The sequence below is a fragment of the Somniosus microcephalus genome, chromosome 7 (genome assembly GCF_052327205.1).
Source record: "Somniosus microcephalus isolate GS21.2 chromosome 7, FLI_Smic_1.0, whole genome shotgun sequence".
NCBI lineage: Eukaryota > Metazoa > Chordata > Chondrichthyes > Squaliformes > Somniosidae > Somniosus > Somniosus microcephalus.
The window spans coordinates 3,567,850-3,590,049 of record NC_140993.1 but is presented as its reverse complement, the minus strand read 5'-3'; the positions used below and the strand labels follow the sequence as shown (position 1 = coordinate 3,590,049).

At 50.2% G+C, this 22,200-nt stretch overlaps 1 protein-coding gene across 1 annotated transcript in view; it reads left to right on the top strand.

Moving 5' to 3' along the window:
- Positions 1-2,554: 2,554 nt before the first annotated feature.
- The window catches only part of sspo (SCO-spondin), a 546,162-nt gene continuing 526,516 nt past the window's right edge, over positions 2,555-22,200 (top strand). Inside the window, exons 1-4 of the mRNA XM_085993923.1 lie at positions 2,555-2,618; positions 2,995-3,239; positions 7,799-7,901; positions 8,186-8,370. Coding sequence (XP_085850049.1) covers positions 2,555-2,618; positions 2,995-3,239; positions 7,799-7,901; positions 8,186-8,370 — 597 coding nt within the window. The remainder of the gene's footprint in view (positions 2,619-2,994; positions 3,240-7,798; positions 7,902-8,185; positions 8,371-22,200) is intronic.

Below are 22,200 nucleotides of genomic sequence, written 5' to 3'. Positions count from 1 at the left end.
AATCAGGTTCGTCAAATGCGATTTGCCTTTAACAAATCTGTGCTGACTTTCATTTATGAATCCAGATTTTTCCAAGTGACAATTAATTCTGCCCCGGCTTGTTTCCTGCTCTAGACCAGCTGAGACGAGGATTGTGACGTTTAACAGCACGATGCGAGCTTGTTGTGATGGATACAGTGGGCCACAGTGCACTGAAGGTGAGTAACCTTGGTGTGTACCCATGGTCACTGACCCCTGACCTTCCCATGGTCACTGACCTCTGACCTCCCCATGGTCACTGACCACTGAGCCCCCACATTTTCACTGACCCCTGACCCCCCACATTATCACAGACCCCTGACCCCCCCCCATGGTCACTGACCCCTGACCTCCCCCCATGGTCACTGACCCCTGACCAATGTTCCATTTAACCTGTGCGGCTGCGCTACACTACGGGGGTCCTGCACAGCTGGTGAGCCAGCTTTTAAATTTAAAAATCGCGCATGCGCGGACTTTTGAATGGGCCACGTGGTCCCTTTATGGGGAACATTGCTCCGACCCCTGCCCCCGTGGTCACTGACCCCTGACCCCTGGGTATCTGTTTCTATGGTTACAGTGTGTTGTATGTTTCCCATTCCAGGAGCAGCATTCCTGGGCCGTTGTTACACCACGTGGAATTGCCAGGAATTTCCTGGGATCAGTAACACTTCCCACATGTCGATGGAGGATTGCTGCACTGAACCGTGGGGTCACAGCTGGAGGAACGTCTCCTCGGATTTCTGCTTCTCCTGTTCCTACATCGTCCTGTCCGGTCAGCAAATACCACAACCTCAGCACTGAGGGGGCCTCTCGGGAGGGGCTGTGGAGGGGTCAATGTTTGGGGTGGGGGGTCGGGGGCGGGTCAGTGATTGGGGTCGGGGGCAAGGCGGGGTCAGTGTTTGGGGTCAGGGGTGGGGGTCAGGGGTGGTGTCGGGGGCAAGGAGGGGATGGGGTGGGGTCAGTATTTGGGGTCGGGGGGTCAGTATTTGGGGTTGGGGTGCGAGGGGGGATGGGGTGGGGTCGGGGGGTCAGTATTTGGGGTCGGGGGGCGAGGGGGGATGGGGTGGGGTCGGGGGGTCAGTATTTGGGGGCGAGGGGGGATGGGGTGGGGTCAGGGGGGTCAGTATTTGGGGTCGAGGGGGTATGGGGTGGGGTCGGGGGGGTCAGTATTTGGGATCGGGGGGTGAGGGGGGATGGGGTAGGGCCGGAGGGGTCAGTATTTGGGGTCGGGGGTGAGGGGTCAGTATTTGGGGTCAGGGGGGATGGGATGGGGTCGGGGCGGTCAGTATTTGGGATCGGGGGGTGAGGGGGGATGGGGTAGGGTCGGGGGGGTCAGTATTTGGGGTCAGTATTTGGGTTGGCCCAGGAATAGATCGGGGCAGGGGGATCTGAAGTGGATCAGGGGGCGGAGGACTGGCGGGTTCTGCGACTGCAAGCGGTGGGTTAGGCAGGGACCCTGGATCCAGGGGCGGTGGGTTAGGCAGGGACCCTGGATCCAGAGGCGGTGGGTTAGGCAGGGACCCTGGCTCCAGGGGCGGTGGGTTAGGCAGGGACCCAGGATCCAGGGGCGGTGGGTTAGGCAGGGACCCTGGATCCAGGGGCGGTGGGTTAGGCAGGGACCCTGGCTCCAGGGGCGGTGGGTTAGGCAGGGACCCTGGATCCAGGGGCGGTGGGTTAGGCAGGGACCCTGGCTCCAGGGGCGGTGGGTTAGGCAGGGACCCTGGCTCCAGGGGCGGTGGGTTAGGCAGGGACCCTGGATCCAGGGGCGGTGGGTTAGGCAGGGACCCTGGCTCCAGGGGCGGTGGGTTAGGCAGGGACCCTGGATCCAGGAGCTTAGAGTAAAGGCAGTTACCCCCTGGATGCAGCAGTCCTCGCCTTGATGGAACTGCCGGGTTTTACCAGGTTGAAGAGGCTGCCAGCCTCATTATAATATTTAAATTGATGCCCGCTGCCCCTCCGTTAAACCCGGAACGGGTTGGAGGTGGGTTCAGGTCAAGATTCCGATTTTAGATATATTTCTTAAGGCTAAAGGGATCAAGGGATATGGGGAGAAAGCAGGGACCGGGTACTGAATTTGGATGATCAGCCATGATCTCATTGAATGGCGGAGCGGGCTGGAGGGGCCGAATGGTCTACTCCTGCTCCTATCTTCTATGTTAACTATTTAACTACCCCACGCTCCCAACCCACCCATTTTTAAGGTTACAATTCCCCCCAATGTTTCAGGTCGATGACCTTTCATCAGAACTGCTTTTTTTCCCCTATCAACGAGTCTCCAACAGACCCAGACATGAGGTGAGGAAACCCCCAGTGGTGGCGAGCTTTGGGAACCAGAGGCCCAAAGAACCTGTTCCTCCTGAGCTCCACACTCCCCACACCTTACCTCTCCAATTACTCACAGACTGAGTCTCAAAGTAGTATTTTCTAAATGAAATCTATTTAATTTGAATGAATCAGTGCTACCTGCTGCCACCATCTCCCGAGGGAGCCTGTTGCACAGACTGACCACTCGCTCACTGAAATATTGTTCCCACAGATGAGTTTTGAATTTCACCCCTTGAAGCCAGGCCGTGTCCCCTGGTCCGACTGTTCTGGCCAAGGTGAAGCCTCTCGTCACGGTCGACATTATCTAGTATATCTAAAGGGTTATTGATAATGTAGTTTGAGTGGAGGCTAGCGCTTACTTGTGCTCCTAAACTTGCTCCTGGGATATACTGGAAGGATGTGTTGATTGCGATGAAGAGGGTGGGAGGGGGCTCGTGTGGAGCATAGACTCCGGCACCGAGCGGCCTGTTCATCTCTCTGTAAATCTCTCTCACTCTCACCTCAGTCCCAGGGTGATGTTTGGTAAATTCAACAGTGGTGACAGCTGTTCTGTACTGTGGTGATCAGAATTGTACACAATAGTCGGAGTGCGGTCACACCGATGATTTATTAAGTGCCGGGATCTCAGCTGACCTTTTCTTGGACCCACAGAGGCCCTCTCGACCCCTCTGCTCCTCAGACCCCATCTGTCCGCTGCTCTGGTCAGCTCAGCCAAGGACTATCGCTTCTTTGCCACCTGCATGTCCTGGAGCGGCCTGCACTATCGCACCTTCGATGGCAAACACTTCAACTTTGACGGCACCTGCACCTATAACTTGGCTTCATCGTTGGATGGAACTTGGGCTGTCTACCTGTCCACTGCCGCCTGCCCTGGCACCAGGAGAGAGTGCCCGAAGGTCAGTCAGGAGTCACTGGGTAACAGGCTCTATAATGGTGAGGGGAGTCGGGACTCCGGCTGGGCAGTGCAGGAATAGAGAAACTGAGACATCATTGGCTCCATCACCCTCCCCGGCCACAGTCCGGGCTCTCAGTCTATCCTGGAACCCCCCGACCCCAACCAGCCAGAGTTGGGATCTCATTAATCTATCCTGGATTCAACCTCCTCCATATCACCCAACTCCACTCTGACCCCAATCTCTCCCTCACTCTTGTACTCAATTCAATTCAATTCAAATGCTTTATTGGCATGAAAGTTTACAGGGAACCATGTTGCCAAAGCTTACATAACAAAAAGTACAGGTTTCCAACATTCTGTAGGTGTCAAACGTTTTTGACCCTCGTTGGGTACAGACAGTGTTAATTTAAACAGTCGTTGACCCTCGTTGGGTGCATTCAGTATTAATTTAAAACAGTCGTTGGGTACATTCGGTATTGATTTAAACATTTTTAGCGTATATATGCTATGGGTGTGCTCGTTAGTCACTTACTGTTCCTCAGGTTGTGACATGTTGTTACATATTGGGCACCAAGATATGGTCTGTCTCCCTCCCCCAGGACTATTCTTAATTTTGACAGGTCATCCAATTCTTTGAAATCTGGGGTTGTAAGGCTGAGCTTGTCAAAATATATGTTTCTTGTCTCGTTGAATTTTTCGCATTTTAGGAGGAAGTGCACCTCTGTCTCAACCTCGCCGGCCAGACAGTGATCACATATTCTATTTTCTTTAGGTTGCCAGGATTTCTTGTATCTTTTTCAATTGCCAGTTGGTGGTCGCTTAGTCTGTATCTGGTGAGGGTCTGTCTCTGTTTTGTGTCTCTGATGGTCGAGAGATAGTCTGCCAGTTTATATTCTCTTTTTAGGGCCCGGTAGCATTCTAATCTGCTTTGGCTTTTGGTTATTGTGTTCCAATGTTCCAGGTAGGTTTCTTTGCATTGTTTAATGATTTGGTTCACTCGGATTGGTGTTTGGGGAACAGTGTTGGTCTGGGACTGGTCAGGGTCCGGCTGGGTAGGAGAACTTAGTTTCAGCAACAACTGACTCAGGGGACTCGTTTCTGGGTTCAGCTCTTGGGTCTGGAGGGCTTTGAAATGAAGGGTGTCTGGGGAACTAGATTTGAGGTGATTTAGAAAGTTTAGTGCTCGTTTTTGGATGTTTATTATCAGTGGGTATCTGCCTAGTTTGGCTCTACATGCATTTGTTGGTGTTTTCCTTTGGGTGCGAAGAATGCTTCGGCAAAATTCTGCATGTAGGTCTTCCATTGTGTGTTTTTCCCATTTAGTGTAGCTATGGTGATTTAGTGGGCCCCATACTTCACTACCATACAGCGCAATGGGCAGGATTATACTATCAAATATTTTGAGCCAGATTTTGATTGGAATTTGGATGTTGTAGAATTTTCTTTTTATTGCATATAGGGCTCTTCGGGCTTTTTCTTTTAGTGCATTCACTGCTATGTTGAAGCTCCCTGATGCTGTAATGGTTAGACCAAGGTAAGTGTAGCTCATAGTGTGTCCTATGATGGTATCACTGAGAGTAAACTGGTATTTGTTTTCCTGACATCTGGGCCTTTTTTGAAAAATCATGATGTTGGTTTTCTTTAGATTTACTGTCAGGGCCCAATTTTGGCAGTATTTGTCGAGTAGGTCTAAATGTTGCTGTAATCCCTGTTCTGTGGGAGACAGCAGAACCAGGTCGTCCGCATAGAACAGGGACCTCACTTCCCCATCCAGGAGACAGAGACCCGGTGACTTGCTTTGCTCCAGCTTGTCTGCTAACTCATTTATGTATATGTTGAACAGGGTCGGACTCAAGTTGCAACCCTGCCGGACGCCTCTTCTCTGGGTGAAGAAACCGGTGCGTTTGTCTCCAATTTTGACACCGCATTTATTTTTCAGATACATCGATTTAATAAGGTCATAGACTTTGCCCCCTATTCCACACTGAAGAAGTTTGTAATAGAGCCCTTCGTGCCAAATAGAGTCAAAGGCTTTCTTGAAGTCAATGAAACAAGCGAATATTTTCCCATTTTTTGTTTGGTGTATATGTCTTTCAATGAGAGTGTGAAGGGTATAGATATGGTCGGTGGTGCGGTGTTTTGGAAGAAAGCCTATTTGATTTTTTCTAAGGATATTATGTTTATTAAGAAAATCCAGTAATCTGCTATTTAGAATACTGCAGAATAACTTCCCTAGACAACTGTTGGCACAGATACCACAGTAGTTGTTTGGGTCTGATTTGTTTCCACTTTTATATATGGGAGAGATGAGTCCTTGGCACCAGATATCTGGAAAACAGCCCGAACGTAGTATGATGTTGAATAACTTGAGTACCGCACCCTGCATCTCCATAGTGCTGAAATTGAGCATTTCATTTTTGATGTTGTCTGGACCACAGGCTTTCTTTAGGTGGAGAGATTTTGTTTTTGTGGCCAGTTCTTTCCAAGTGATTGGGGAGTCCAGAGGGTTTTGGTTGTCTTTAATTGTTACTTCTAATGTGTGGAGTTTTTCTGTGACATGATGTTGACTTGAGTTTGATTCGTTTACTGGGATGTCTTTGTAGAGGTTTTCAAAATGTGTTCTCCAGATGTCACCATCTTGGATTGGTAATGCTTGTAATTGAGTTGTACTCAGGTTATTCCACATATCCCAGAATTGATTTTGATTAATGGAGTTTTCAATTTCTTCAAGTCTTTTGTGGGTATAGTTTTGTGTTTTGTTCCTAATGGTGTGTTTATATCTTTTGAGGGTCTCATTGTATCTACTTCTGGGTTGTTTGGTTGGCGATGCTTTTGGTTTGATATTTTTCTCAGGTCTTTTCTGGCATTTTTGCATTCGTGATCAAACCATTTCTCATTTTTTTGTCTTTTGTAACATTTCCTCTTCTGTTTCACAAGGTCGGCTTTTACAGCTGCCTCATGGAAGATCCTATTTATATCGTCTATGGCCATGTTTACACCATCTCTGGTGATCTCATATAGATTTTCATTAAATTTTGATATTTTACTTGTGAGATCAGGTGAATTTAGTGCTGTGATGAATTTATCTCCACTGTCTGGGGCCCATCTGTATGTCTGGTTTAGTTTATGGAGATTACTGGGTTCCTTTTTTGTGTCTGTAGCTTGGGCAGAAAGTTTAAGGTACACATTTATTTGGTTATGGCCTGAGAGGGGGGATTGCTGCCTGACAGTGAATGCATTGATATCGAAGGGGTCCATGTCAGTGATTGTATAATCCACCACACTAGACCCAAGAGTTGAGGAATAGGTGAGTCTCCCTAAGGAGTCCCCTCTGAACCTACCGTTAACTATGTACAGGCCTAAGGCTCGGCAGAGTTGCACTACCTCCCTGCCGCTTTTATTTATTTCACTGTCAAGGTTGTTCCGATTTGTGATAGCTGGTGTGACATATAAAGGGGTCTGGCCAAACACATGGTTGTTGCCCTGTGGGTCTATGAAGTCAGGTTCACATCCGGTCCTTGCGTTTAGGTCCCCACATAGTAGCACCTTTCCTTGGGCCTGGAAATGGCTGATTTCCATGTGGAGAGTTTCAAATAACTCCTCTTCAAAATATGGCGATTCTATTGGGGGTATGTAGATCGCACATACTCTCTATCCCCATCTCTCTCTCTATCTCTCTCTCTATCCCTCTCTCTCTCCCTCTCTCCCTCTCTCTCTATCCCCTCTCTCTCTACCCCTCTCTATCCCCTCTCTGTCTCTCTCTCTCTATCCTTCTCTCTCTATCCCCCCTCTCTCTATATATCTCTCTATCAATTCAATTCAATTCAAATCGCTTTATTGGCATGACAAGGTACATCTTATGTTGCCAAAGCACCGAAAAAACATTTATGGTTGAACACATAAACGCAGATCTATCCATACAGTGTATAAACAGATATATCCCTGAGTGTATAAATATAAACTCATACAATATACATATAATCTTTTCTTAGGTTTAATGGTTGTCCCTCTGCTTATGGCAAGCTGTAACATAGTTTGCCGCTAAAGTTACATAATTTCTCTGTTCCCCTAATAGGTATGGGAGTTTTTGGTCGTCATTCAAATTTTTGAATTCAGGGCATATTTTTATGAATTTTGGGTAGAAATTCCCCCTTATGCCCTGATAGTTTCTACAAGCTGTGAGGAAGTGCATCTCTGTCTCCACCACTCCCTGACTGCAGTGAGAGCATATCCTGTCCTCACTTGTCGGCCAGGTCTGCCTGTGTCTGCCTTTTTCGATGGCCAGGCTATGCTCACTAAGTCTGTACATAGTCAAGGTTTTTCTCAATTTGCTATCTTTTACCTCTCTATCCCTCTCTCTCTCTACCCCTCTCTCTATATCTCTCTACCCCTCTCTCTCTATCCCTCTCTCTCTCTACCCCTCTCTATACATCTCTCTATATCACTCTCTATCACTCTCTCTATCTCTTTCTATATCCCTGTCTCTATCTCTCCCTCTCTCTCTATATCTCTCTCTCTCTATCCCTCTCTCTTTCACTCTCACCTTTGTGTCGTTGCCAGGTCTTGAGAATAATGTTCGGTTTGGACCTGATCCTGGCTCAGAACAGAACTGTTATCATCAATGGAGCCTCTGTCACTCCCGGAAAACCATATTATCAGAACGGTGAGTCTCTCGCTCTGTCTCTCTGTCCATCTCTCCCTCACTCTGTCCATCTCTCTCTCTCTGTCCATCTCTCTCTCTCTGTCCATCTCTCTCTCTCTCTGTCCATCTCTCTCTCTCTCTGTCGATCTCTCCCTCACTCTGTCCATCTCTCTCTCTCTGTCCATCTCTCTCTCTCTCTGTCCATCTCTCTCTCTCTCTGTCCATCTCTCCCTCACTCTGTCCATCTCTCCCTCACTCTGTCCATCTCTCTCTCTATTTTATTAATAGTGTGCTTCCTCTCTCAGGAATCAGTGTCCGCTGGGTTGGTGACTTTATTTTCATTGAGAGCGGGCTTGGAGTCCGTCTGAAGTTTGACGGAGACAATACCATTTCCATAACTGTGAACTCGGAACTGAAGGCATCGACTCGGGGTCTGTGCGGAGTTTACAACGACATCGCAAACGGTAAGGGACCAAAGGCGAGGGAGAAGGTGAGGGACAGAAGTCCCAAACCGGTGCCTGAGACACTGGCTCCATCACAGGGTGCCTGAGACACTGGCTCCATCACAGGGTGCCTGAGACACTGGCTCCATCACAGGGTGCCTGAGACACTGGCTCCATCACAGGGTGCCTGAGACACTGGCTCCATCACAGGGTGACAATACAGAGACTGCAGTTATACTGAGCGCTGTGTTTGATTGACAGCTACATGGAGTTGAGGAAATGTTTGATCAGTAATGGAGATGGTCACAATCTCAGGGATCATGAAACACAGAGACTGTCCCAGGATGGAGACTCGGAGCCCCCAACCTCGGGGCAGGTTTACTGATTCTGGGGTTTACAACTGACGGCAGCAGTTGTCTTATTCCCCCCCTCTCCCCCTCCCTCCCTCTCTCTCCCCCTCCCTCCCCCTCTCCCCCCCTCTCATAGAAACATAGAAGATAGGAGCAGGAGTGGGCCATTCGGCCCCTCGAGCCTGCTCTGCCATTTAATGAGATCATGGCTGATCATCCAAATTCAGTACCCGGTCCCTGCTTTCTCCCCATATCCCTTGATCCCTTTAGCCTTAAGAAATATATCCAACTCCTTCTTGAATATATTTAATGAATTGGCCTCTACTGCCTTCTGTGGTAGAGAATTCCACAGGCTCACCACTCTCAGGGTGAAGAAATTCCCCCTCATCTCTGTCCTAAATGGCCTACCCTATATCCTTAGACTGTGACCCCTGGTTCTGGACTCCCCGACCATCGGGAACATCCTTCCTGCATCTAGTCTGTCTAGTCCTGTTAGAATTTTATAAGTTTCAATGAGATCCCCTTTCATTCTTCAAAACTCTAGCGAATATAAACCTAATCGACCCAATCTCTCCTCATACATCATTCCTGCCATCCCAGGTATCAGTCTGGTGAATCTTCGCTGCACTCCCTACATGGCAAGAACATCCTTCCTCAGATAAGGCGACTAAAACTGCACACAATACTCAAGGTGTGGTCTCACCAAGGCCCTGTACAACTGCAGCAAGACATCCTTGCTCCTGTACTCAAACCCTCTCGCTATGAAGGCCAACATACCATTTGCCTTCTTAATCGCCTGCTGTACCTGCATGCTTACCTTCAGCGACTGGAGCATAAGGACACCCAGGTCTCGTTGCACTTCCCCTTTTCCCAATCTATTGCCGTCCTGTTTTTGCCACCGAAGTGAATAACCTCGCATTTATCCACATTGGGCAGATGCATGGCAAATGCAGTATAATCACCCAACCTGTCCAAATCATACTGGAGTTTCTCTGCATCCTCCTCACAGCACACACGCCCACCCAGCTTTGTGTCGTCTGCAAACTTGGAGATATTACATCTAGTTCCCTCCCCCTGCCCTCCCTCTCTCTCTCTTTCACTCCCTCCCTCTCTCCCCCCTCCCTCACTCTCCCCCTCCCTCCCTCTCTCCCTCCCATGCTCCCCTCCATTTCTCCCCCTCCCTCTCTCCACCACCCTCTATCTCTCTCTCCATCCCTCCCTCTCCTTCTCTTTCTTCCCCTCCCTCTCTCTCCCTCTCTCCCTCTGTCTCCTTCTCTCTCCCTCCCCCTCTCACTCTCCCCTCACTCCCTTCCCCCTTCCTCCCCCCACCCCCTCTCTCTCCCCTCCCTCCCTCCCTCTCACTCCCCTCCATCCCTCCCTCCCTCCCCTCTCCCCCTCTCTACCCCCTCCCTCTTTCTCACTCTATCTCTCTCCCTCCCTCTCCCTCCCTCCCTCTCCCTCCCTCTCCCTCCCTCTCTCTCTCCCTCCCTCTCTCTCCCTCCATTTCTCTCCCCCTCCCTTCCTCTCTTCCCCTCCCTCCTTCTCTCCCACTCCCTCCCTCCCGCCCTCTCTCCCTCCCTCCCTCTCTCCCTCCCTCCCTCTCTCCCTCCCTCTCGCCCTCCCTCCCTCTCTCCTCCCTCCCTCTCTCTCCCCCTCCCTCCCTCTCTCTCCCCCTCCCTCTCTCCTCCATCCCTCCCTCCCTCCCTCCCTCTCTCTCACTCCTTCCCCCATCTCTCCCCTCCCTCCCCTACCTCTCTCAATTCAATTCAATTCAATTCAATTCAAATCGCTTTATTGGCATGACAAGTTACATCTTATGTTGCCAAAGCATCGAAAAACATTCATGTTTATACACAAAAATACAGATCTATCCATACAGTGTATAAACAGATATATCCCTGAGTGTATAAATATACTTTCATATAATTTATATGTACTCTTTTCTTATAATTAGTGGTTGTCCCTCTGTTTATGGCAAGCTGTAACATAGTGTGCCGCTAGTTTCTCTCATCCCCTAGTAGGTATGGGAGTTTTTGGTCGTCATTCAAATTTCTGAATTCCGGGCATATTTTTGTGAATTTTGGGTAGAAATTCTCCCTTATGCCCTGATATTTTCTACAAGCTGTGAGGAAGTGCATCTCTGTCTCCACCACTCCCTGACTGCAGTGAGAGAATATCCTGTCCTCTCTTGGTAGCCGGGTCTGCCTGTGTCTACCTTTTTCGATCGCCAGGCTATGTTCACTAAGATTGTACATTGTCAAGGTTTTTCTCAGTTTGTTATCCTTTACCATGGTCAGGTAATCAGCCATGTTGTATTGTCTGTTTAGGGCCAAGTAGCAATTGAGTTTGCTTTGGGTTTTTGTTGTTTCTGCCCAATATGACAGATATTTTTCCTTTTGCTTAGCGACGATTGTGTTGGGTCGAATTCTTTGTGTTACGCTGTCACTGTCCTGGGGCTGGTTATTGTTAGTATTGTTAGTAGTTACTTCACTGAGTCCCAGGACTAGTTGACTGAGGGTATTCTTCTTTATGGTCCTCTCTTGGCATTTCAGGGCTTCGTAATGATAGCATTGGGGGTTGCTCATTTCTAGGTGTTTCCAGAATTTGGTGGCTCTTTTTTGGATAGTGATTATTAATGGATATTGGCCTAGTTCTGCCCTGCATGCATTGTTTACGGTTTTCCTTTGAGTCCGGAGGATACTTTTACAGAATTCTGCATGTAGGATCTCAATTGGGTGTTTGTCCCATTTTGCAAATTCTTGTTATGTTAGCGGTCCCCACACCTCACTGCCATAGAGTGCAATTGGTTCAATTACTGATTTGAAAATATTGAGCCAAATGCTAATTGGGATTTCTATTTGGATTGATTTTTTAATGGCATAGAAAGCCCTTATTGCTTTCTCTTTCAGTTCATTAACAGCCATAAGAAATTTCCCATAGAACTGGTTTTTAAGCCCAAGTATGTGTAGTTAGTGGTTTGTTCAATTTTGGTTGTTCCTAGTGTGAAATTTATTTTGGGTCCCTGATGTCTGGATCTTTGCTGGAACACAAGGACTTTGGTTTTTTGGGGATTTATTGTCAGGGCCCAAGTCTGGCAGTACGACTCCAGCAGATCCAGGTTCTGCTGTAGACCCTCCTTAGTTGGTGACAGCAGAACCAGGTTATCTGCATAGAGGAGGAATTTAACCTTGGATTCATATAGGGTGAGGCCGGGTGCTGTAGATTGTTCAAGTAGTTTTGCCAATTCATTTATATAAATATTAAAGAGTGTCGGTGAGATTGGCGAGCCCTGCGTCACCCCCCGCCCCTGTGGGAAGTATTTTGTTTGTTTGTCTCCAATTTTAACTGCACATTTGTTGTTTGTGTACATTGATTTAATTACATCATATGTTTTTCCCCCTACCCTGCTTTCGATAAGTTTCAGGAATAAACCGTCGTGCCAAATGGAATCGAAAGCCTTCTGGAAATCTATAAAGCATGCGTAGATTTTGCTTTTGTTTTGATGAACGTGTTTGTCGATTAGGGTCTGTAGGGTGAAGATATGATCTGATGTTCTATAGTTTGGCAGGAATCCAATTTGGCTTTTACTCAAGACATTGTGCTCCTCAAGGAAGTTTATAAGTCTTTTGTTTATGATACTACAGAATACCTTCCCCAGGTTACTGTTTGCACAGATGCCTCGATAGTTATTTGGGTCGACTTTGTCCCCACTTTTGTATATGGGCGTTATGAGTCCTTTGTTCCAGATATCAGGGAAGTAACCGACACTCAGGACCAAGTTGAAGAGTTTTAGGATAGCCGGTTTCATTTTATCGTCAGTGTGTTTAATCATCTCGCTTAGTATGCCGTCTGCCCCGCAAGCTTTTCCTGGTCGCAGGTCCTTGAGTTTTTCAAAAAGTTCTTTTTCTGTTATTATGGAGTCTAGCTGCTTTTGGTTATCTTTTATGGCCATTTCGAGCTTTTCCAGTTTTTTGCATATTTGGTGTTGCCCTGGCCTTAGTGTGTTTTTCTGGTATAATTTTTCAAAGTGGTTTTCCCATGTGTCTCCATTATGAATGGCCAATTCGTCGTGTTGTTTTTTGTGTAATGTATTCCAGTTGTCCCAGAAACAATTGGAATCAATGGATTCCTCAATGGAGCTGAGTGCATTCTTAATATATTGCTCTTTTTTGGTTCTGAGTGTGTTTCTGTATTGTGTTCGTGTCTGACAATAAGTAAGGCGTAATTCCTCGTTTTCTGGATGTCTGTGTTTTTGGTTTGATATTTTTCTAAGTTTTTTCCTCACGTTATGGCAATCTGGGTCAAACCATTTTTCATAGCTTTTTGTTTTGGGTTTGTTCTTGCGAGCTTTCAAGTTTGACCTTGTTGCCAAATTATCAAAAATATTGTTTAGGTTATTCACTGCCCGGTTTACGCCTTCTTTATTGTGAGTGTATATGTTATCCAGAAAGGTGTCCAAGAGAGCTTGAGTTGATTCATTGCTAATTGCTTTCTGGTATTTTTCCGTGTCGTTTTTGGCCCATCTGTACGATTTTTTGGTGTTGTACAGTTTACTGGGTTGTGTTTCTGTGTTGTTTGTTTCTGTCTTTTTAAGATACATAGTAATTTGACTGTGATCTGACAGTGTTGTTTGTGGTTTGACTGTGAATGCTCTGAAAGAGGATGGGTCCAAACCCGTAATCATATAGTCTACGGTGCTGCAGCCAAGAGGTGAGCAATAGGTCGATCTTCCTAGGAGGTCTCCCATGAACCTACCATTGACAATGTACAGACCCAGGCTTCGACAGAGTTGCAGGAGCTGTTTTCCATTGGTATTTGTCTGCTTGTCGCAGTTATGCCTGTTATGCCTCTCTCTCCCCTCCCTCCCTCTCTCTCCCCTCCCACCCTCCCTCTCCCACACTCCCTCTCCCTCCCACCTTCCCTCCCTCTCCCCCCTCTCCTCTCTCTCTCTCACTCCCTCTCTCCCTCCCTTTCCCCCTCGCTCCCTCTCTCTCCCCCTCCCTCCCCCTCCCACCCACCCTCTCCCACCCTCCCTCTCCCTCCCACCTTCCCTCCCTCTCCCCCTCTCCTCTCTCTCTCTCTCACTCCCTCTCTCCCTCCCTCCCTCTCTCTCCCCCTCCCTCCCTTTCCTTCTCCACCTCACTCCCTCCCTCTGACCCCTCACTCCCTCTCACTCCCCCTCCCTCTCTCTCTCCTTCTCTCTCTCCCCCTCCCCCTCTCTCCCCCTCCCCCTCCCTCTCTCCTCTTCCCTCCCTCTCTCCCCCCTCCCTCCCTCTCTCCCCCCTCCCTCCCTCTCCCCCCCTCCCTCCCTCTCCCCCTCCCTCCCTCTCTCCCTCCCTCCCTCTCTCCCCCTCCCTCTCTCTCCCCTCCCTCTCTCTCCCCTCCCTCTCTCTCCCCTCCCTCTCTCTCCCCTCCCTCTCTCTCCCCTCCCTCTCTCTCCCCTCCCTCTCTCTCCCCTCCCTCTCTCTCCCCTCCCTCTCACTCCCCTCCCTCCCACTCCCTCCCTCTCCCCCTCTCTCCTCTCTCTCTCTCTCACTCCCTCTCCCACTCTCTCCCTCCCTCCCTCCCACTCTCTCTCCCCTCCCACCCTCTCTCTCTCCCCCTCCCCCTCTCTCTCCCCCCTCTCTCTCTCCCCCCCTCTCTCTCCCCCCTCCCTCCCTCCCTCCCTCTCTCCTCCCTCTCTCCCTCTCCTCCTTCTCTCTCTCTCTCTCCTCCCTCCCTCTCTCTGCCCCTCCCTCATCTCTCTCCCCCTCCCCCTCCCTCTCTCTCCCGCTCCCTCCCTCTCTCTCCCCCCTCCCTCCCTCCCTCCCTCTCTCTCCCCCCTCCCTCCCTCCCTCCCTCTCAATCTCCCCCTCCCTCTCTCCCACTCAATTCAATTCAATTCAAATTGCTTTATTGGCATGACAAGATACATCTTATGTTGCCAAAGCACAGAAAAACATGCATGATTGAACACGTAAACGCAGATCTAGACATACATATACATAAATATACACATGTGGCGACACGCCACCACTGGACATAATCCGCTCACGGCGGCACAGACAGTTTAAGCAGACACCCCCAGCCGGGGGCCCTTTCCTCCAGCAACTTGTTTCCCACAAGGACAGGCTGCCGGGAGCACTTCCTGTCTGGGGAGTATTTAAGTGGATGCGTGGGCTTTTCCAGTTCCTCTTTGCCATGAGGTAGAATAAAAGCAGTTGTGTTTTACTAGCTCTGGTCTCGACTCCCACGTTTGCCGCGGTATCTCAACACTGGTGACCCCGACGCTCAGGACGAATCCTAAGCTAGCATGGCGGAAACAAACGCAGTCACGGTGAAACTACCGGACTTTTGGGAGAACCTGGCCGAAGCCTGGTTTGTTCAAGCTGAATCCAGATTCCGGCTGAAACACATTACAGTCGACGCCACAAAGTACGACTACCTCGTCTCCTCTCTCACCTACGCCACAGTCCCCAAGGTTTGGGCAGCGCTGCAGGATCCACCACCGGAAGGCAAGTACGAACATCTGAAGGCTGCGCTCCTTAAAAAATTTCAAACGTCCTCTTACCAGCGCAACTGCCAACTCCTTGACCTCCCCGGCCTTGGTGATGCTTCACCCTCGGATCTGCTTTCCCACATGCTGTCCCTCTCGGACGGCAAAAACACCGGCGCCCTCTTTCGCACGCTTTTCATTCGGCAGCTCCCCGCCAGCATCCGCCCGCTCATTGTGGAGTCTGGCTCCACGGACCTGAATGACATAGCCGAAAAGGCCGACCGGCTGCTCTCTGCACAGTCCGCTCGTGACGTTGCGCCCGACCTCACGGCAACGACCACGCGGGCTTCCCGGCCCACTAGGCCCGACCGCCCTACCACTCCGGGTCACTGCTACTACCACACCCGTTTTGGCGCTAGGGCCCAACGCTGCACGCCACCGTGTACTTTCAAACCCCCCCCGCACCGGCCCCCGTGATGGCCGCGGGGCAAAAGGGGCCTCTACTGTACGTCACCGACGACAGAACCAACCGCCGATTTCTGTGCGACACAGGGGCCCAGCACAGCATCACCCCCACCTCCGCCCTCGAAATCCAACGCGGCACACGGGGTATCACGCTGGCCACAGCCAATGGCTCTGACATCCGCACATATGGCACCCGCATGGTCACGCTCGACCTCGCGGGCCGCCGCTACCGCTGGGAGTTCCTCACAGCCAAGGTCCTCTGCCCACTCATCGGCGCCGACTTCCTACGCGCCCACGGCCTCCTTGTCGACATTCCGAGGCACCGCCTCGTCGACATCAACACCATGGCCCCCATCCCCGGCCCGTTCGGCCGGCCTGACGACCTACTGCCTCGCCAGAGCCACGGACGACTACTCGGCACTCCTAGCCGAGTTTCCCGCCCTCACTAACCCGACCTTTTCGGCCAAAGCCGCCAAACACGGTGTGGAGCACTATATCCCCACCACCGGCCCCCCAGTTTCTGCCCACGCCCGCAGACTCAACCTGGCCAAGCTGGAAATCGCGCGGGCCGAGTTCACCACCATGGAACAACTCGGCATCATCCGCCGTTCCAGCAGCCCTTGGGCCTCACCCCTCCACATCGCCCCCAAGCCCGGCGGAGGCTGGCGCCCTTGCGGGGACTACCGCCGCCTCAACGACGCCACCACCCCCGACCGATACCCGGTGCCACACATCCAGGACTTCTCGGCCCGACTGGCCGGACAAACCGTCTTTTCCAAGGTCGACCTGGTGCGCGGTTACCACCAAGTCCCCGTACACCCCGCGGACATCCCTAAAACGGCCGTCATCACCCCATTCGGCCTGTTCGAGTTCCTGAGGATGCCCTTCGGCCTCAAGAATGCAGCACAGGCTTTCCAGCGCCTTATGGACTCAGTCCTCCGGGACCTGAACTTCCTATTCGTCTATCTAGATGACATTCTCGTGGCCAGCTCCTCCAAACAGGAACACCTCGAACACCTTCGCATCCTGTTCGGGCGCCTAGCCCAACACGGGCTCATCCTCAGCCCGGCGAAGTGCCAATTCAGCCTAACCGAGATCGATTTTCTCGGTCACCACATCACCCCTGCTGGGGCTGTCCCCCTGCCCAACAAGGTGCAGGCCGTCCAGCAATTCCCCCGCCCCACAACCATCAAGGGCCTCCAAGAGTTCCTCGGGATGGTGAACTTCTACAACAGGTTCATCCCCAGAGCTGCAGCCCTCATGAAGCCCCTATACGACTCCCTCCGAGGAAAATCCGGCAAGATGGACGTAGCCTGGACCACTGACACGTCAGCCGCCTTCGACGCCACCAAAAACACGCTCGCCGACGCCACCCTGCTCGCGCACCCGAGGGCCGATGCCCGGGTCGCGCTCACCACCGACGCCTCCGACCACGCGGTAGGAGCCGTGTTCGAGCAGTGGGTCAATGGCGCGTGGCAGCCACTTGCCTTCTACAGCCGCCAACTGCGCCCCCCGGAGATCAAATACTCCACTTTCGACCGCGAGCTTCTTGTGCTCCACCTGTCGGTCCGCCATTTGAGGTTCCTCCTGGAAGGCCGCCCCTTCACCGCGTACGTGGACCACAAGCCGCTCACATACGCGATGGCCAAGCACACCGAACCCTGGTCCGCTAGGCAGCAACGCCAGCTCGCGGCCGTGTCTGAGTTTACTATGGACATCCAGCACGTCTCCGGTAGAGACAACGTTGTCGCCGACTGCCTTTCCCGTCCCGCCATCTGCGCGAATCACCTCGCGGTCGACTACGCGCAACTAGCAGTGGCCCAGCTCACGGACCCAGACCTCCTCTCGGCGGCTACCAGCCTGCCAGGGCTACGCCTAGCCAAGGTCGCGCACGGGCCCGAAGCCACGGCAGTCACTTGCGACGTCTCACTCGGCCAACCCAGGCTGGTCATCCCTGCAACCTGGCGCCGCCGCATCTTTGACGCACTCCACGCGCTCTCCCACCCGGGTTCCCGCGCATCCATCAAACTCCTCTCCCAGCGCTTCGTCTGGCGCGGCCTCAGCAAAGATGTTCGGACTTGGGCCACCTCCTGCCTCGCCTGCCAACGGGCTAAGGTACAGCTGCACACAAAAGCACCCCTGGGAGACTTCGAGGTATCCAGCCGCCGCTTCGACCACGTACACGTCGACATCGTCGGTCCTCTGCCGCCATCGCAAGGCCAAACTTATCTCCTCACGATGGTCGACCGCTACACACGCTGGCCTGAGGCAGTGCCGCTGACCTCCACCACCACAGCCGACATCGCCAGGGCGTTCGTTAACACCTGGGTTGCGAGGTTCGGCATACCGGCCGACATAACCTCCGACAGAGGCGCCCAGTTCACCTCCGAACTCTGGACGGCCACAGCACGCAACCTCGGGGTGACGCTCCACCGAACCACGGCGTACCACCCGCAGGCAAACGGGCTTTGTGAACGCTTCCACAGGTCACTCAAGGCCTCACTCCGCGCCGGCCTGCAGGACAGTACCTGGACTGACCGCCTACCGTGGGTGCTACTAGGCCTACGCACCGCGGTCAAGGAAGACCTCCAGTCCTCGGCAGCGGAGTTAGTCTACGGACAACCGCTGCGCGTCCCAGGCGAATTCCTTCCGGAGGCTACCACGCCTTGGTCGGCCGAACAGCAGCGGCTCAACTCTTTCTCTTCCGCTCAGCAGTTCGCCCCACTTCCGGTCAACCGACATGGCGAACTCGCACCTCACGTCCCGCCAAATTTACAGCAGGCGCGCTTCATCTTCGTGCGACACGACGCGCACCGCGGGCCCCTGCAACCCCCGTACGAGGGACCGTACGAGGTACTACAAACCGGGGACAAGGTCTTCAAGCTGCGACTCGGCGACAGGGTCGACACAGTCTCCATCGACCGGCTCAAACCAGCACACACAGAACCAGGGGAACAGGTCCCCGTGGCCCGGCCTCCAACTAGAGGCCGTCCCGCCAGCAAGCCAGCACAGCCGGCGGCGAACCGCCCGGCCCCACCAACTAGACCGGCGACCACTCAGAGCCGCTCCGGCAGAACCATCAGACCACCGTCACGACTCGGCCACTCCTCCTAAGCGGATTCTGGGGGGAGCTCTGTGGTGACACGCCACCACTGGACATAATCCGCTCACGGCGGCACGGACAGTTTAAGCAGACGCCCCCAGCCGGGGGCCCTTTCCTCCAGCAACTTGTTTCCCGCAGGGACAGGCTGCCGGGAGCACTTCCTGTCTGGGGAGTATTTAAGTGGATGCGCGGGCTTTTCCAGTTCCTCTTTGCCATGAGGTAGAATAAAAGCAGTTGTGTTTTACTAGCTCTGGTCTCGACTCCCACGTTTGCCGCGGTACCTCAACACACACATATAAAATACATATAATCTTTCCTTAGATTTAATGGTCACTGGTTGTCCTCTGCTTATGGCAAGCTGCAACATAGTTTGTCGCTAAAGTTACGCATTTTCTCTGTTCCCCTAATAGATATGGGAGTTTTTGGTGGTCATTCAAATTTTTGAATTCAGGGCATATTTTTATGAATTTTGGGTAGAAATTCCCCCTTATGTCCTGATAGTTTCCATAAGTTGTGAGGAAGTGCATCTCTGTCTCCACCATTCCCTGACTGCAGTGAGAGCATTTCCTGTCCTCTCTGGGCAGCCAGGTCTGCCTGTGTCTGCCTTTTTCGATGGCCAGGCTATGCTCACTAAGTCTGTACAGTGTCAAGGTTTTTCTCAGTTTGCTATCTTTTACCATGGTCAGGTATTCCGCCATGGTGTATTGTCTGTTTAGGGCCAAATAGCAATCGAGTTTGTTTTGGGTTTTTGTCGATTCTGTCCAATAGATCAAATATTTTTCTTTTTGTTTAGCGATAATTGTGTTGGGTCAAATTCTCTGTGCTAGGATGTCACTGTCCTGGGGCTGATTATTATTAGTAGTGTTAGTAGTTACTTCACTGAGTCCCAGGACTAGTTGACTGAGGGTATTCTTCTCTATGTTCCCCCCCTTGGCATTTCAGGGCTTCGTAATGATAGCAGTGGGGGTTGCTCATTTTTAGGTGTTTCCAAAATTTGATGGCTCTTTTTTGGATATTAATTAGTAGTGGATATTGGCTTAGTTCTGCCCTGCATGCATTGTTTGCGGTTTTCCTCTGAATCCGGAGGATACTTTTACAGAATTCTGCATGTAGGATCTCAATTGGGTGTTTGTCCCATTTTGCAAATTCTTGTTGTGTTAGCGGTCCCCACACCTCACTGCCACAGAGTGCAATTGGTTCAATTACTGATTTAAAAATTTTGAGCCAAATGCCAATTGGAATTTCTATTTGGATTGACTTTTTAATGGCATAGAAAGCCCTTTTTGCTTTCTCTTTCAGTTCATTCACAGCCAAATGAAAATTTCCCGTAGAACTGATTTTTAAGCCTAAGTATGTGTAATTTGTAGTTTGTTCAATTTTAGTTGCTCCTAATGTGAAGTTTATTCTGGGTCCCTGATGTCTGGATCTTTGCTGGAACACAAGAACTTTGGTTTTTTGGGGGTTTATTGTCAGGGCCCAGGTCTGACCGAACGACTCTAGCAGATCCATGTTCTGCTGTAGACCCTCCTCAGTTGGTGAGAGCAGAACCAGGTCATCTGCATAGAGGAGGAATTTAACCTTGGAGTCATATAGGGCGAGGCCAGGTGCTGTAGATTGTTCAAGTAGTTTTGCCAATTCATTTATATAAATATTAAAGAGTGTTGGTGAGATAGACGAGCCCTGCACCACGCCACGCCGCTGTGAGAAATATTTTGTTTGTTTGTCTCCAATTTTAACTGCACATTTATTGTTTGTATACATTGATTTAATTACATCATATGTTTTTCCCCCTACACCACTTTCAATGAGTTTTAAGAATAGACCGTCGTGCCAAATAGGATCGAAAGCCTTCTGGAAATCTATAAAGCAGGCAAAAATGTTGCTTTTGTTTTGGTGAACATGTTTGTCAATTAGAGTGTGTAGGGTGAAAATATGATCCGATGTTCTATAATTTGGTAAGAATCCAATTTGGCTTTTACTCAAGACATTGTGCTCCTTAAGGAAGTTTATAAGTCTTTGGTTTATGATACTACAGAATACCATTCCCAGATTACTGTTCACACAGATGCCTCGATAGTTATTTGGGTCAACTTTGTCTCCACTTTTGTATATGGGCATTATGAGTCCTTTGTTCCAGATATCAGGGAAGTAACCGACACTCAGAACCAAGTTGAAGAGTTTTAGGATAGCCAATTTCATTTTATCGTCAGTGTGTTTAAGCATCTCGTTTAGGATGCCATCTGCACCGCAAGCTTTTCTTGGTCGCAGGTCCTTGAATTTTTCAAATAGCTCTTTTTCAGTTATTGAGGAGTCTAACGGGTTTTGGTTATCTTTTATGGCCAGTTCGAGCTTTTCCAGTTTTTTACATATTTGATCTTGCTCTGGGCTTAGTGTGTTTTTCTGGTATAATTTTTCAAAATGGTTTTCCCATGTGTCTCCATTTTGAATGGGCAATTCGTCGTGTTGCTTTTTTGAATGAAGACCAAAAACTCCCATACCTATTAGGGGAAGAGAGAAATTGTGTAACAGCCCTTGAATTCAGGGCATATTTTTGTGAATTTTGGGTAGAAATTCCCCCTTATGCCCTGATATTTTCCACAAGCTGTGAGGAAGTGCATCTCTGTCTCCACCACTCCCTGACTGCAGTGAGAGCATATCCTGTCCTCTCTTGGCAGACAGGTCTGTCTGTGTCTGCCTTTTTCGATAGCCAGGCTATGCTCACTAAGTCTGTACATAGTCAAGGTTTTTCTCAATTTGCTATCTTTTACCGTGGTCAGGTATTCAGCCATGTTGTATTGTCTGTTTAGGGCCAAGCAGCAATTGAGTTTGTTTTGGGTTTTGTTGTTACTGCCCAATATGACAGATATTTTTCCTTTTGCTTAGTGACAATTGTGTTGGGTCGAATTCTCTGTGCTACGATGTCACTGTCCTGGGGCTGGTTATTGTTAGTAGTGTTAGTGGTTGCTTCACGTTAGTAGTGTTAGTATTTACTTCACTGAGTTCCAGGACTAGTTGACTGAGGGTAATCTTCTTTATGATCCTCTCTTGGCATTTCAGGGCTTCGTAATGATAGCAGTGGGGGTTGCTCATTTTTAGGTGTTTCCAAAATTTGGTGGCTCTTTTTTGGATAGTAATTAATAGTGGATATTGGCCGAGTTCTGCCCTGCATGCATTGTTTACGGTTTTCCTTTGAGTCCGGAGGATACTTTTATAGAATTCTGCATGTAGAATCTCAATTGGGTGTTTGTCCCATTTTGCAAATTCTTGTTGTGTTAGCAGTCCCCAGACCTCACTGCCATAGAGTGCAATTGGTTCAATTACTGATTTAAAAATTTTGAGCCAAATGCCAATTGGGATTTCTATTTGGATTGATTTTTTAATGGCATAGAAAGCCTTTCTTGCTTTCTCTTTCAGTTCATTCACAGCCAGATGAAAATTTCCCGTAGAGCTGATTTTTATGCCCAAGTATGTGTAGTTAGTGGTT